Raw genomic sequence first — 16,180 nt, 5'->3', positions numbered from 1 at the left:
ACAAACTTGGAAGACCATGATAGACTATTAAATTTAGCTGCATATACCAATAAAAAATATATATTTAAAAATGATATTTATTTTCCACTCATTTCGAATTAGAATTTTAAATATTTATATGAAAACAAAATTAAGATAATTGATAAAATTAGACTAAAAATTAGCTTTTGGCGCGAAAAAAAGAAAAAAAAATCAAACATTTTTTTAAAAAACAAATATCCAAAAAATTTCGTTCAAATTAAGTCGACCTGGCTCAAGCTAATTCAAAAAGTATCAAGCAAATATCTACTTAGCCTCATACCTGCTAGCCTACTAGAGATCTCATCTTAAGAAAGCGACTATGACAAAAAAATAAACATCTTGATAGGCGAGTAAAGCCTAATGGTTGGCCCTAGCCACTCCTATTTATGGAGTCAATCCTGACGACTATTCGAGGAAGGGCTGATTCCCAAGGAAAATTATTAATCGACTATCTGGCTATCAATATATCCCAAGCCAATAACTTCATTAGAGCTTTATTAGCTATAGTATTTGATGTACAACAGGGAGTTTACTCCAAGCCAAACCAAATAAAAAGAAAAGTATTTTTCGATCTGCATGAGAAATATTTTTTGATCTACAATAGGGGGTTGACTACAAACCAAATCAAACTCAACTTTATTAAGATACCTACACATATCAAAGACCAAAGAGCAATATAAAGCAACTGTAGCACTTATGTTGCCTATAAGCCATAAAAGCAAAACTAATAACAAACACATCAAGTAGTCGCACTATTGAGTGACGAAGAAGACTTTTGAGAAGTAGCACACAATTTCCTGCCTATCATATTCTTGAAATATATAACGGCTATGCAAAAATAGCCCATACATCGACAAAATCTTTATTAATTAGTTAGGTGTCAGCCACATTATCACTATCATTTATACCACCCTGGCCATTAATAGGTTCTGGTTCAACTTCTCTATCTACCATGGATCATTGTAAGAGTGATATCATTTCTAGTACAACCGACATGATCCGGTGTTAAGAAATTTGGTACTTTAGAATCATCTTTGAGATAAAAGCCAGGCCTCTTAGGTTGAGGCAGTGTCATGGCTTCACTGCCCAACATCAAAATCACTGAAGCCATTGTAGGCCTATCTTCACTCCCTTCTTGCACACAAAGGAGGCCGACCTGCATACATCGCAGAACTTCTTGCTCATGGTAGTCATACTTCAGCGCATCTTCAATCAACTCCAGGGATTTATTTTCTAACCATAGTGTCCAGGCCTGCATAAGCATTCTTAAATTTGTAATGGTGTAAAACAAAAGTTAACATGTAAATTGATTTCCCTTCTATAATAATACTTACATGACCTACCAGGCTCACATGACTTTCATTTGGATCAAACACTCTATTCTTCTTACCAGTAAGGACTTCAAGTACAATAACTCCAAAGCTAAAGACATCAGATTTTACTGAAAATATGCCCTGCATTGCATACTCAGGCGACATGTATCCACTGTCATATAAATGTGTGAGCTATAAGATATGCTGCAGGTTCACATTATAGCTAGTGAAATAGAGAATGATAGAAAACTTACAATGTACCAACCACTTTCTGTGTGCTTTCTTGCATTTGATCTCCTCCCACAATCCTTGCCATGCCAAAATCTGAAATTTTGGGATTCAACTCCTTATCGAGAAGAATATTGCTAACCTTGAGATCTCTGTGAATAATTTTTAATCTAGAATCTTGATGAAGATAGAGAAGTCCTCGTGCGATTCCAAGAATTATATCAAATCGTTTTTGCCAACCCAACTGAGAGCTGACTGCTTTGTCTGCTTTAATATTTTATTTTAGTTTAACATTAAAAGGGAAAATAAATAGTTGATAAAACCATAAAAATTTATATGACAAAAACATAATTCTCAAATATAGAAAAGGCACACAATTTGCACAACATAAACATATAATATTTATGGCTATGATACTACATAATACCGTGATTGATTTTCTAAAAAGTTCTTCTCGTGGAAATTAGAACCTTAAAAAAAGACTAATAGAAGGTGGATGACTAAGGTCTAAGGAGTTTGAATATATAAAGTCCACGTAGTTTCAAATAGAGCTATGAATAAATAAGATTATAGTTGGAATCTAGTGATTGAATAAGACCAGTGTTATTTATGTAAGAAAAAAAAAAAAAAAAAAAACGGAACAAAAGGAAAAAAAACCCTTGCTTTATTCTAAACTTCTTAAATTAAGGTCAAGAAGCCCGAGGTAAGTTGAAAAATAAGTTCTCTCTTTTATTGTTACTTGTTGTAAATTGGTCCGGTTTTAAGTTAGGTTGATCTGCATTGACATCTTATCAATGTAAAATATAAATAGGATGTGTAGGCTGACGTAAAAATACTCCCCTTGTAAGACAAATTAATCATTCCTGTTATCCCTCTCTACCTCTCCTCCCCCTCTCTTCTTCTCTCTTGCAAGAAAGCTCAAGAAGAGCCTCTTCCTCCAGCAAGAATCTTAGTAGTATCTAGAAATGAAAAGAAGGTATATCTTCTTACTCGTTGGCCTTCTTTAAGGAATCAAGTATGTTTAAATGCTCATAAACTATTTAACCACTTTGTGATTGAAAATATGTCTACATCTACTGACAAGTACAACATTTATTAACATTTATTTATCAATTCATAGAAGAAATGCATTATTATTTCAACCTCTTAGGCCTGCTTTATAAATTGCTTGGTCACAATGAACCATCCAACACATTGAAATAAATGTTTCAGTTCATTCGTTTCTCATCTATCAGAAAATATTCAAGTAAATACTAGCCAACTTTTAGCCACTTGCTACTGGACAAAGGTCTTACAACCTTATGCACATATCTTTTCAACTAGATACTTGGGCTAGTAAATGCAAATGTGTGGGCTCCGAAAATTCAGCCCCAGCCTCCCCGCTGCACATTTGTTTGTTTTTGCGTTTTATTCGGCGAGGGAGTTTTAACGGACTAAGTTCCGGGGTAAATTTTGGAAAGCAGATGTGTTTGTAGATAAGACACTACTCAGAGATTTCGCCCTCATTTTGCGAGGACTTTATGATCTGAGTTCTGGTTTCTTATAGGCACAAGCCCCTATATTTAATTACCAATCCCGATGACGAGAGAGAACTTCCTATTAAGGCTAGTCGTCAATCAGATACGTAAAGATATGTGCATCTGGCATATAGTAGCAGCATGGGTTTTTGGAATAGTTGGAGAATTTGAAGAATTTGAAGATTTGATATTTAAAATAAAAATTTCACCATCTTGCACTTAAAGCGGATGGTGGGGGAATGGATGATGGATCCGATCAAGATCCCATGGTTCCGTCGTCCCGGGCCATCATGGTCCCTAGTCTACTTAGTTAGAGGAGGTAGTCGACCCAACCTGACAATAGGATCCTTGTCGGCAGCCATTGGTTGCTTCGTCCAAGGGGACCTTGTAGACTTAGGGTGAGTGTTAATCTAAGGGGATAAATTTGAATCGACCTTAGCTAACAGAGGGTTATGTGCCCTATCGATTATATCCTATTGATTCATATCTCAAATATTTGATGCCACTAAGGAGCATATTGACTATAGCCATAACCGGTATTTCATGGTGCCATTTGACTGCAAAATCACTCGGTTCAGAGGGCCCTGGGTCATAACCGTTTATCATGCAGTGCCATTTGGCGGCAAAATTGCCGATTAGAGGACACGTACCACGTCCTTATTGAAGAGATTGTTTGAGAATAGATCCTAGTGATATTTTCGACTAGGCATTTAGCTCTTTTGTGAGCTGAAGTAAATTTTAATTTGTCCACCCCGGCAAACTATTGCGGAGGGTGGATGCATTTTGCTTTAAGTTATTGATGGATTTATTTCGAATTTAAATATCTTGGTATTTGAGATTTTTGAATTTTTGTGGGTATTTAGGATAGCATTTAAAAATATTTTTCAAATGGACCCCTCCGGTCGAGATTTATATTCAACACGGCCATCATCGGGGTGTTTGGGGCCACTTCAATTTGTTGATTGAACCTTGTCAACTCGACCAAGCTGTTGATCGAGGATCGGGTTTCTCATAAGCTTCGTGCCATTGTTTGGTGAATTCTCCTGATTGTAGGCCTTGACGGCCTAATATGAATGTATTAAAATAAATACACCAGTCGCTACAACTGCGTATTTGTTTGAGAGTTCGAACCCTGTTAGCTTCTATTGATCCGTATAGAAGGATCGGGTTCGAACTTGAATTCACTTATTGACCCGCGCAGCATCCCTAGACGTCACATGTGTACCAATAACATGCTCGCAGGGACCATGCGGGTCGAGATTGCATTTTTCCCTTTAGTGTATCTATGTGCATACAAATTATAGTGCAAGTGCAGGGGTACTTTGAAATATTTTAGTTGTGCGGGTAATCATCATTTGAGTGCACACAACTTTTCATTTGAGATCTTATACATGCCTTCTGTCCGCTAGTACGAGTGTTGCAGATCCGATGGCGAAAGGTCTTGATGTTATGAGGCATCTCTTCATCTTGATGTTCACTCCCCCTTTTCTCATTCACCGGGGAAGTCTTTTTAGGCTTTAAAATTAATGATTTCTGCTTTGAAAAGAACTTCTTTAAAGCTCTTTAATGTCGTAGGCTTGTTACTTCCGGTGTTTGTGGATACCAAAATAATTTTCTTCTTAAGTATAGGACTAAGAAGAAACTTTAGAACACCAGAAAGTTTAGTTCTAATTTGTTCAAACTTCCCTTCCATTCTACCAAGGCTGTCCTTCTCCGTACATCGAGTTGCCCTCGTACTCGGCATATTGAATATCTTGATCACCATTGTCATGGGTGATATCCGTACTTATGTCCACAGTGGTTCGTTGTACCTATAATGTATCCACTGTTGTTATCCACAAGTGGTTTATGTTTATTTGCAGCGAACTCATTGTATCTATTACGACTTCTTAGAAGTGTTTGTAGGAGAGCCATTGTTTTCTGCATCATATCCACCTGTCACCAATCTCAGGTGGGTTTTGCTAATTGTACTTGTTTACAGGGGACGGTCCTCTTTCATACACCGGGTTGCCCTTGTACCCGACGTACTTGAAGATCTTGATCACCACTGTCGTAGGTGATATCCGTACTTGTGTCCACAGTGATTCATTGTACTTATAATATACTGTTGTTATTCACAAATATCCATTTGCAGGGGACCGCTGAATCTACTACGACCTCCTGAAAATGTTTGCAGAAGACCCATTATTTCAGCATCATATCTACCCTTTCACCAATCTTGGGTGGGTTTGTTGATTGCATTTGTTTGTGAGGACAGATCTTCTACTATCAGTTGATAGTATTTCCTTCTTCAATCAACAGGCATTTGTAGAGATTATCGTAGCTTACTTGCATTGAGGTCTTGTAGTTTGAGTTCGAGTTAGGTTTCATCTAGACTAGGGTTCATCGAGTCTACAACCCCCACTTAATGTTGTATAACACGAGTTTAAGTGCGAGTTCAAGTTCTTTGTCCGGGTTCAAAGTCTTCTGAGGTCTTTGCAAGTGCATTGCATATTCAATTTCATTTGGATTTGATCTTTTATTAATCATTTGAGTTCAGGTTCTGATCCATAACTCATTGTTCATTAAAGTCCATCTTTTGTTCTTTTTGAGTTCAAATGAGGTCCCGAGCGTAGTAATATTTTACATGAAATTTTGGCAGCCTCCCGGCGTCTCCTCTGTTTAAGGGAAAATTCGAGAGACTAGGCCATCCCACCACGCTACTCGAGCATGTATGGTAGGTATCTGGGGACACCGGGCCATACATTTTTCATCCCACCATGCTACTAGAGCGTGTATGGGGCCTTCAACAGTATCCGTAGGCGAGCACAAGTAGATCTCCCCACCAAGCTACAAGAGCGTGTATAGGGTTTACCCACTTCGTCGTATGCGTCGCACCGGGCTCCCTCCTACCGTGCTACGAGAGAGCATATAGGTGGTTCCCCGGTCAGCAACAAACACCGAAAATGAGATTTTAGGCGATTACCCTCCTCGTCTAGGCATCGCACTGGGTTTCCTCCCACCGTGCTACGAGAGCGCGTATAGGGGGTTTGCGGTCCGTTGCACACGACAAGAATGAGAATATAAATTTTAGGTGATTACCCGCCTCGTTGCAGGCATCACACTGGGTTTCCTCCCCCCGTGCTATGAGAGCGCGTATAGGGGGTTTGTCGGTCCGCCGCAAACGACGAGAATGAGAAATCTGAGTTTTAAAAATTATACCTTGCATAGCAGTCATCGGCGATGTCGATGTCGAGGTCGAGGATTGTCCCTACCACGCTATAAGAGCGTGTATAGGGCTTACCCGCCTCGTCGCACCTATCACACTGGATTCTCCCCCACCGTGCTACAAGAGCGCGTATAGGGCTTACCCGCCTCGTCGCACCTATCGCACTAGATTCTCCCCCACTATGCTACAAGAGCGCGTATAGGGGATCGACCGGCGCGTCGAGGGCGGGGTTTAATTTAGAAACTTATACCTTGAAGACCGGCGGGGAGGAGTCGTCGGCCACTATTGGCTCGTGGATCGAGGAGGGAGAAGGCGTATTTCATTCATTATAATTAATTAAATAATTATTTTTATTAATCATTTTTCATTAATTATAATTAATTAAAATTATTAAATTAATTAAGACAATAAGTTATAATTAATTTTAAATTAATTATAACTTAATTAATATTAATTAATTCTAATAAAATATAATTAATCACAATAATTAATAATAATTAACTTATAGATTATGATTAACTAAAAATAATAATTTTAATTAATTATATTTAATTAACATAATTACAATTAATAAAATAAAAATTATATAAAAACAAAGATAATCCCTCGGTTCGGCGGATTAACGGGGTTTGGCTGTGGAAGCGCACGAAAGGGTTCAACTTACCTTCACGGACGACGAGCTCTGTTGTTGCCTCCGATCGGAGAGAGGGGAGAGCCGTCGAAGGGAGCTAAACCGCACAGCTACGAAGAGCCGAAGACACGTGTGATAGGGAGAAAGTTAACTTCACACGATGAGCTCCCGTTCGTGCTAGCGACCAGAATGTCGTGACTTTCGGTCGGACAGGAAGGAATGACGTCGAAGGAGCGACGTTGACTAGCCTCGAGGGAGCCGGAGAAGAAGTGAGAGGGCTCCGGTCGTGATTCCGATCCAGATTGATGTCGTAACTTCCGGACTGACAGGAAGGGAAAGTCGTCGAGCAAACGAAGTCGATCAACGAGAGAGGGAGAGGAAGAGAGAACGGGCTCGGGAGAGGAGGAAAAGAGCTCGGGAGGGTGAAGAAGGCCGAAGGTCTCCTTTTTCGTGGCCATTTGACGACGCGAGCTTGTCGTGGGGAGAAAAGACGGGTCGTGCAAAGAAGCGACGCTCGATCTTGCGACGACGTGGGGATGACAGAGGGCAGGTAAGGGATTTGATTTTGATTTTTGATTTTTTGATTTTTTTTTTTTTTTTTGTTTCTTTGCACAGGTCAACAAAATGCACAAGCACAAATACTATAATTTGATAGTCTTTGTGCTAGCAAATAAACAAATTAAAAACCTTACTTATGTCCATTAACTAGGTTAGTAATCAAAATTTTTTATAAACACAATGAAAACAAGTACTTAGTACTATATATATGTCCTCGTAGCCCCATCAAATAAATCATAAAGTGACATATTCTAATGGTAATAAAGGTTTTGATCCAAACAACAAATTCAGAACATAAATTATGTAGATCCTACATGGAGCATAACTGGTTTGCACCTACATCATTTCACTACTATGAACATGTCCATTCAATTAAATTGTTCAGCGCTATGTATATGATTATAATTCATCAAAGAAACAAAATATGACATTTTAAGTAGTGTTTGGCACTAACCGAATATGAAAGAATCCAAACTTTTGTTGGGCATGTACTCATAAATCAATAACCTTTCCTCTCCTTGGATGCAGCAGCCAAGAAGACGAACTAGATTCCTGTGCTGAAGTTTTGCAATTAACATAACCTCATTCATGAACTCGTCCAACCCTTGAACTGAATTTCTAGATAATCTCTTGACAGCAATCTCTTGTCCATCTTCGAAATGACCCTGCTAATTTCAACATTCAAGCATCTTCAAACATTGCATATTTACATCTTCCAACTTTTGCATCTAGATGGAGGATAGAATAGAATATTAGATATTGGATGAACAATAGCTAAATGATACAAGCATTTCATATCAAACATGAAAATGGAATGGAGATGGGAGTAGAAATGAGGGAGAGAACTAAAATTGACAAAGTTTCTTTATCATAGCGAAATTTCATGTTGATTCGAAATGTTGTTAGTAGATTAAATGGTTTAATGATGAGTGGCAAAGTTACCTTATAAACAGGGCCAAATCCACCCTGTCCAAGCTTATTTTCATCAGAAAAGTTATTTGTAGCAATCTCAATTGCAGACATATCAAATACGGGAAGTTCCATCTCTTTTCTTATGCTCCCCTTGGCATATCCATGTCCTACACCCGGCCAGCAAGTTGTAAACAGTCAAAAGTAAATAAAACTTAAAACGAAATGACATTCATTGTGCTTATCGCAAACTTGATGTAAATAAAATACAAATTTTGAAGGTACATGTTGATAGATAGCTTACCCTGCTTTCTTTTCTTTCTTATTGTGTATATCCCACAGCAAGAGAATATGATAAAAGCTAGCCCCACTGGGATGACTACTGCAACTATATGCTTCCTCTTGCTTGACGCACTTTCTGCTGAAACTACATAAGAAATTCTCACATCAAAGGCGGCGTAGCAAATAGGATATTTTTTGGAAAGTGTATTTAATTAACAATGGCTAATAAGTCCGTACTATTTAAATAAAGCCTTAAAGAGCATACCCAAATCAGCGGCAGCTAGTCGGAGATAGAGATCCACACCTCCCTGAGTTCCTTGAGGAAACTTCTTGGTGTCCACTAGCTGATCCACCCACCACAAACAATTCCCACCAAGCACAACATAAGCTACGCATGAACATTTCCCCAAACACAAAGAACCACAGTCCTCCACTCCCAGGCCAGCGACCACCGTCACGTTCTCCGTGTCCGGCGGCTTCACCGCACTCACCTTAACAAAGCCATCCCTTCCAGAGCAAGCCAAAGCCGTTCCCCTCTTACACCCTCCTGAATAATCCCTCAACGTCCAGTCAATTACCGTCCTCGGCTCAAACCCCTGTAAGCACTTACAAACCCCTTCAGGGTAATACATGCTGCATATCCCGAACGCCCCGCACGTGCCGTACCCGTCACATTTGTCCTCCGGTAGCCGCCAGTACTGCCTCCACTGGCCGCCGAGCCACATCAACCGTTGCAAACCACCGCTGGGATCGAGGGTTGTTAAAGTCATTTCAGATTTATTATCCGTAACCGTATCGGTGTAGAAAATTTTGTCGGGTTGAACCACGAAGATGAAGTTGAAGTGGACATCCGAATTCATTTGGGGAATGCCGCTCCATGAAACTCCAGTCCATGGCCCGGTTCGATACTCGATGTTTGAACCGTTCTTGAGTATGAGCTCCGGTGAACCAGTTTGGCGAAGGCCAAAGGTGTACAAGCCCGGGGAGGGGTCGTTAGGAGATTTCCAGGACATGAGCTGCTTTTCAAGGTGACGTTTTAAGTCTAATCCGAGTTCCATATTGGGGAGTAAAGTGTCGGAAGGGTAGTCAAAGCTCGCCCAAATAATGGCATTTGATCCACCGTCGGTCAGCACGAGGTTGCCGGAATCGAGGAGTTTCAAAGATGGAATTTTTACGCCAGAGGTGTTCGTAGACCAAACAGTTCTGATGCCGCCGTTGTTGACGTCGCCGGCTGTGATGAGAATATTGCCGTCACTAGTTAGAGAAAAGGTGGCATTTTGGGCGGTGATCGGAGATTTGCGGTTAGCTACCCAGACCATTTTGCGAATGGGAATTTTGTGATACCATATGCCTAAGAAAGAGCTAGAAGGTGTGGTGGCGTTGAAGAATCCTAGTTCGAAAGTGCCTCCGGTGGAGATGATGGTTTGTTCTGCGGCGAGAGTTTGGGACGGAGTGATGGTGTCGGTGGGGGCGGAGTGGAGGATGAGGGTCGAGGAGAGGAGGAGGATGAGGAGGAGGATCATTGGCTTGCCTCCGAATTTGAATTGTAGGCTGATAAGGAATGATTCATGAAAGGCGTTGAATACTTGGTTATACAATTAATAGGAGAGGAATAAGTTTTTATTATTATTGTTATAATTTATTAGCCATTCTCGGTATCATTGTGACGTGGTAGTCCTGTAGATTAGGCTTTTTTTGGGACGAAAGTCGTCCCAAACGAAGCTCAGAGCAACCAGAAGCAATACACCAGAACCAAGTTTATGATCTCACTTAAATAATTGAAGGGCATAATGCTGAGAAATTGTGGCTCTGAATTGGCATAATGTGACAGCTAAGGGTTGTCACACTCAATGACTCAATGTATAATGCACCGCATCAGATTACCATTAAAGTGGAAGACTAGTAAACGCCTATTAAAGCAGTGGGGAAAAGTTCTTTTCATGGATTATGACATTAGTCCTTTTAAGTTGAAGTGGTAAAAAATTGTCCACTTGCTGGATTAATTAGCATTCGGTCTGATCATCCTATTAAAATGGCTAATACGTCTGTAGTATTTAATTACAGCTTAAAGAGCATACTCAAATCAGCAAAAGGTAGCCGGAGATAGAGATCTGCATCTCTTTGAGTCCATGAAGCAAACTCCTTAATGTCTATTAGCTAAACAATCCACCACAAACAATTCCTATCATGCACAACATAAGCCACGCACGAGCATTCCCCCAAACAAAAAGCAACACAATCCTCCATTCTCAAACCGGTGGCCACCGTCGTGTTCTCCGTGTCCGGCGGCTTCACCCTACTACCCTTAACAAAGCCATCCTCTCCTCCTAAGCAAGCCAACACCATTCTCCTATTACACCCTCCTAAATAATTTACTTATTCGGTATGTGGCATGGTTCTTTTCAATGATGATATTTGATATTGGATATTCATCTTTGTCAATGTTCGATATTTTTCTTATTCATGGATTATACTAAATGTTTGGCATTAATTATTTTTTTATGAGTCAATTATTTACTCAAGTTATTATCAAAGTTTTACTTGAATTTTGATACTCAAATTTTACTCTTGAAATTCACTATTCATTAACTTCATTAAAAAAAATAAAAATTTTAAATCATAAAAACTCATTTTGATCGAGCACAGATTTTGGAGCATATTTGAATTGTAGACTTTCAAAATTAAATTCAAAATCATCCAAACCCTGATTTCAATAAATTTATAATCGAACTACCTACTGCTTCTTCTCGTCTTCATAAACGAGGACCAAGCTCACTATCTTCTTGATGACCCCGAGGCATAAGAGTTAAGTCCTCCCCTAGCCACTGTCTTCATAAGAGATAATGTACAGGAGCAACTTTAATTATTGAAAGACGAGTTCACATTCTCCATTCTAAGAAAAGTGCTTGGCACTTCTCTTAACTTCGAAGAATGATGAGCACTTGTTGCTTGACTTTGAGATAAACTAACTTAGAACAATAACTCACTATGTCAACCTCTATAGTTCCTTTGTGTTTTTGGGTGATTTTGATTTGAGAATTTCTTTGAGTTTTTTTAATTCATTTTGATACGTTAAAGTAAGAAGAAAGACTGAAATTTCTCAATCCAGCTCTAAAGGCGCACTTCAGAGGGTTGCTTTGTGTTGTACTTTTAATAGTAAAAAAAACTATTTGAGATCTTAAATGTTTTATTCTAGAGTTTGCATTTTATGAAGAGATCATCAACACAGACGTTGACATTCAACCCCTTCTAATCTCGAAAAATATAATCTATCATCCTTTGGTATGTGGCACCTACAATTCCAAACTAATGGGCATTGCATTTTGTAATGTAGTCCATTACCTATGATTAACATCATCTTCTCGTAGTTGATTGAGTTTATTTTGATTTGATGATATCCATAGAAGACGTCTAAGAAGCTCATCATAGGGTAGCTGACAGCAGAGTCAACCAAAGCATCAACCCATGATAGTCCCTAGTGCACAAAATTTTTACTTTATTGGCCTCGCTTTCTCATCAATATTCAACCTATGATAAATGACATTAATAGCAAAACTTGGTATTTTATTGGACGACCATGTGAATACAGCTACATTATCCTTGAAAGTTATGATCAAGTCAGCTTTTGTTGCTCACCAAAGATGGTACTAATTCTAAAGGTTCAATTTGTATTTTCTTTAAAGATCGACACTTCTTCAATTAGTTTAGTAGATTCTATCGTGGGCTATCTTTTCACATCAAGTTGAAGGATTTCTTCATGGACATCTCCCATTGCTTTGAGGTAGAAAGCCCTACATTATACCAACTATCCCCTTACTATCACTACTTGACCATTTGTTAGGAACTTCATGATAAATTGACGATTGCTCAAAAAGTCTTCAGTAGTGGTTGGCCAAAGATTTCATTGTACATTATTAATGTGCCAATTATGATAAAGTTGGCTATGGCGATGAACTAGCTTTCTTCTTTTATCCATATAATCGACAAGGTGATTACCCCCTCTTTCTATTTATTCCCCCCATAAAGTCGAAGAGAGGATCTGAGATTGGCATCAGGCGATAATCTCTAAAGTTCATTCTCTTATATACATTCTTGAACATGATATTCGCTAAAAACCTGATGCATGTGGCGATATTGTTGATCGGGCAATTTGTAATAAGTATTGTAACGATTAGTGCTTTGTTATATCAATTAGCATTTGTAGGTTGATTGACTTCAATGAAGATGATTGGAGGCACCTTAGCAATAGGTTTCATCAATAAACTCATTGGAGTTTACCTCTCTTGACCTGAGTCATTTTGAGGCTTACGTAAAGCCTCCTCACTAGCTCCTCAATGGTGGATGGGAACCACCCTAATGGTGTGGATTGCCTACAGTGGGACTAGTTCATTGCGAGTCTCTTCCATTAACACATTCCCTAGTCTCTATCCTAAATTAGTAAGAAAAAACTATAATAACTCAAATTTTGACCCAATTAAATAATTTTTTTTAGAAATAATTATAAGTCTAAATTACAAACCATATTGTCAACGTATAAACAATATAGTGCTTTAATTAAATTAATTTTTACATAATTTTTGGGCATTGGTTTGAATCCTTAAGAGATTAACACTTATTGGTATAAGTGGTGGGTTTTGGGACTGTCAAGAGTTTCTTTTATAAATCGATTCAACAAAATTTTTTTAAATAAAATAAGCTATTTTGTAGATATTTTTTTCTATAATTTTTGAAACCCTAGGCCCAAAAAAAAATGTATGAATTTTATGCTAAAAATTGAATACATTATATAATTATATTATTATTTTATTATAATATATAAATCCACTATAGAATTCCTTAAATGAACATTTGATTTGACCAAGAACCAAAAATGAAATTTTGAGAGAAAGTGAGAAGAGAGAAAATGAAACCTTGGTTTTGCAAGCCGTAGAGTGATTTTCGTTAGTCTACTCTGATAGGCAATTTACTCATCTCATTGTAAAAATTATTATCCTATTTTTTATTTCAATAATTTGATGTTTTGAAAATTTTTATATGAAATTTGTATTTCCATTCTAAAAAATGAGGATACTTTTGTATTCGTAAAACTTTTAATGTGTAACTTTTTATATTTTATAGAGATTGATATTATGATGATTTTGAATATCTATTTCAGATTTTTAATTGGTGATTTTGAAAAGCAATAATTTTTATCAATTCAAATATTTATTTTGACATCTAAACATAATGATTTAATTTAATTAAAGCTTTATAATATTGTTATATACGTTCATTAATAATTTATTTTATTTTTTAAAATGAGAATTTATGCTCAGTAGGGTGTTTTGTTGCCTACCATTAAGGCATTTTGACACTTTCTGAATTAAGTCAATTACATTTTATTTACTACTATGCATTGAAAATGATTGTGGGCATATGATTGAGAAATATTTGATCATTGTTTTTGTTATAATACTATGATAATAATTTATGTGTGGAAAAAAATAAGTAAAGACTGATTATTCATTGACGTTGGCTGGAGATTGATTGATCTATACATGATGGTGGGCCGACGAACTTTCCTTCAAATACCATAGTTTGACGTTATATATTCTCTACTGATTCACATGAAATTGACTGAGAGTTATAAGGAGTCAATTACTATGCCGACGAACAAAGAGTAACAACTCAATTTACTGATTTTGATATGATACTAAAGAAATATAGATTAAGTCATGACTTTTTACTTGTTTAGTATGACAACTAAAATTTATGTTATTCAGACATTATTCTCATTACTATACATATTTATTATTATTACACAAATATATTATTACTATATTATTTATTGCTACTATCACTATTTTTACTGATATCCATACGAACATCTATACTATTATTGATTTACTGTTACTGTTATTAATTCTCTGTTTTGATTACTGAAATTAAGCACATTATATACATAGATGATTTCGATAGTTCTTACTGATGTTTTGATTTTACTATTTTATATGGCTTCTTTACTGATTAATAGTATTGATAGGAGGTCTTCGTTAGTGATGTGACATCCATATTAGTTTTTTATATTGTACCACTTTACTGGCTTCCGTTCCATATTACTTTACTGGTTATAAACTTTAATATTGTTGCAAGTATGTTTTACCATTTTCGCATTGATTCATGATCATAAGAATGTTACTACTATGATTTGACTATTAACATTCATATTGTTCATTCAGTTATAAAATTTGATTATTTGCTAGACTCTTGAGCTCATTATATATTATTAAATCATTTCAGATCAAGGTAAGGGAGCATGAATGAGATATTGACCAGGATCCTTCAAGTTCAGGTTCTTATTATTTTAACTATACATTTGTACTCATGACAGAGTATTTGTGATATGATTATATAGATCCTGAATAGTGAACATGATTTTTGGGGAAATGAATACATATATGTATATTGATGTTTTGATCGATAGTTTTATTTCCACTGGTATTTATATTAATAAAAGAAATTAATTAGTTATTGTTGTTTTATATTAAAAGATAAAAGAATAATTTTTTCAATTTAGATTTTAGGCATCACAAAAACTCCTTTTATGTCTTTTCTAATTGTTGTCATTTTTAAAACTCTAATTGTTGCCATTTTTATAATTTGAGAAAAAAATTAGTGTAGTCCAATCAGTTCTTTTAGTGAAAACCTTTTACTATAAGTCATTCCTTGTAGTAGCACTTGCAGCCATCATATTCTTCTTTTAGTTTGTAAACCAATTTTTTATACATTATACATTGTTTTCTTGTAATTTGATAGTTCAATCAACACCAAGTTTGAGTCAACATAAGTGATTACATTTTATCACTTTTTAAAATCATCAACTTGTATGGCTTCCTCATATCACTTTGATTCACTACCATCTACTAGAAATAAATAATATAATGAAGGAGAATACATTTGTGAATGTTGTGAGATTATACCGAAAATTCTGACTTTAGTTGTACCTATATGATGAACCTTGTGTGCTTTATCAACTTAAACTCATTCTTAATTTTGTCTTCGTGACACCAATATCCGTCATCTCAACATATTTTGAAAAATTTTCACGAGTTTGGTCATTTCAATTCTTGTACATTTTTTTTTTCATTAAAATTGGCATCCATTCTCATAATGAGTTTTAAATCTAGGAATAGTCCTCAAATTTATAATCAAATTCGTCTGTGTCATAACCTATAAATATATATTTGATAGACTTTGGATCAAACTTACTCCTAGATCCTGTCTCAATATGAATATAAGAGGTACAACAAAAGACTTTAAATTTAGATAAACTTATCTCCTTGTTACTCCAAGCTTCCTTAGGTAACCCTTCATTCAGAGGCATTGGTGGACCACGATTAATCAAATAAAAAAGAATATTCATTGTTCTGCTCAGAATTGTTTGGGTATACTAATATGCAATTTCATGCACGGTCAATGATAGTTTTATTCATACGCTCTGCAATACCATTATATTATTAGTGTTATTGGGAAA

General features: G+C 36.6%; 1 protein-coding gene and 1 long non-coding RNA gene across 11 annotated transcripts; one reads left to right on the top strand and one right to left on the bottom strand.

The window, feature by feature from the left end:
• Positions 1–629: 629 nt before the first annotated feature.
• On the bottom strand, positions 630–10,546 carry LOC110105333 (receptor-like serine/threonine-protein kinase SD1-8). 10 transcript variants are annotated; one of them, XM_028699314.1, is made up of 7 exons: positions 8,933–10,546; positions 8,690–8,812; positions 8,419–8,555; positions 7,931–8,144; positions 1,589–1,829; positions 1,365–1,506; positions 630–1,273 (listed from the first exon to the last, which is right to left on the bottom strand). In XM_028699314.1, exons 1-7 carry the CDS (start codon positions 10,188–10,190, stop codon positions 965–967), a joined length of 2,424 nt encoding a protein of 807 aa, XP_028555147.1. In that variant the 5' UTR covers positions 10,191–10,546; the 3' UTR covers positions 630–964. The 10 variants fall into 10 exon arrangements, 7 of the variants coding, with proteins under 7 accessions (XP_028555147.1, XP_028555145.1, XP_028555148.1 ...); XM_028699312.1 differs by having other exon boundaries at positions 1,356–1,506; positions 8,933–10,297; XM_028699315.1 differs by having other exon boundaries at positions 1,589–1,826; positions 8,933–10,288.
• LOC114580760 lies at positions 6,910–15,129 on the top strand. Its single transcript, XR_003702322.1, has 2 exons — positions 6,910–7,468; positions 14,947–15,129. It is a non-coding gene; the product is annotated as an uncharacterized LOC114580760 (long non-coding RNA).
• Positions 15,130–16,180: the final 1,051 nt, after the last annotated feature.

The sequence above is a fragment of the Dendrobium catenatum genome, unplaced genomic scaffold, assembly GCF_001605985.2.
Source record: "Dendrobium catenatum unplaced genomic scaffold, ASM160598v2 fragScaff_scaffold_1242, whole genome shotgun sequence".
Classification (NCBI taxonomy): Eukaryota; Viridiplantae; Streptophyta; class Magnoliopsida; order Asparagales; family Orchidaceae; genus Dendrobium; species Dendrobium catenatum.
The sequence above is the reverse complement of the archived record's forward strand: the minus strand, read 5'-3'. Positions and strand labels throughout refer to the sequence as shown.

Bases quoted from the DNA above. Each gene is read 5' to 3' on its own strand.
- LOC110105333 (XM_028699312.1), bottom strand. From the start codon at position 10,190: ATGATCCTCCTCCTCATCCTCCTCCTCTCCTCGACCCTCATCCTCCAC. The intron at 8,556-8,689 runs GTAAGCTATCTA...GGCCGGGTGTAG, and splicing joins AAGAAAGAAAAGAAAGCAGG to GACATGGATATGCCAAGGGG. The intron at 1,507-1,588 runs GTAAGTTTTCTA...TTTATATGACAG, and splicing joins CAGAAAGTGGTTGGTACATT to TGGATACATGTCGCCTGAGT.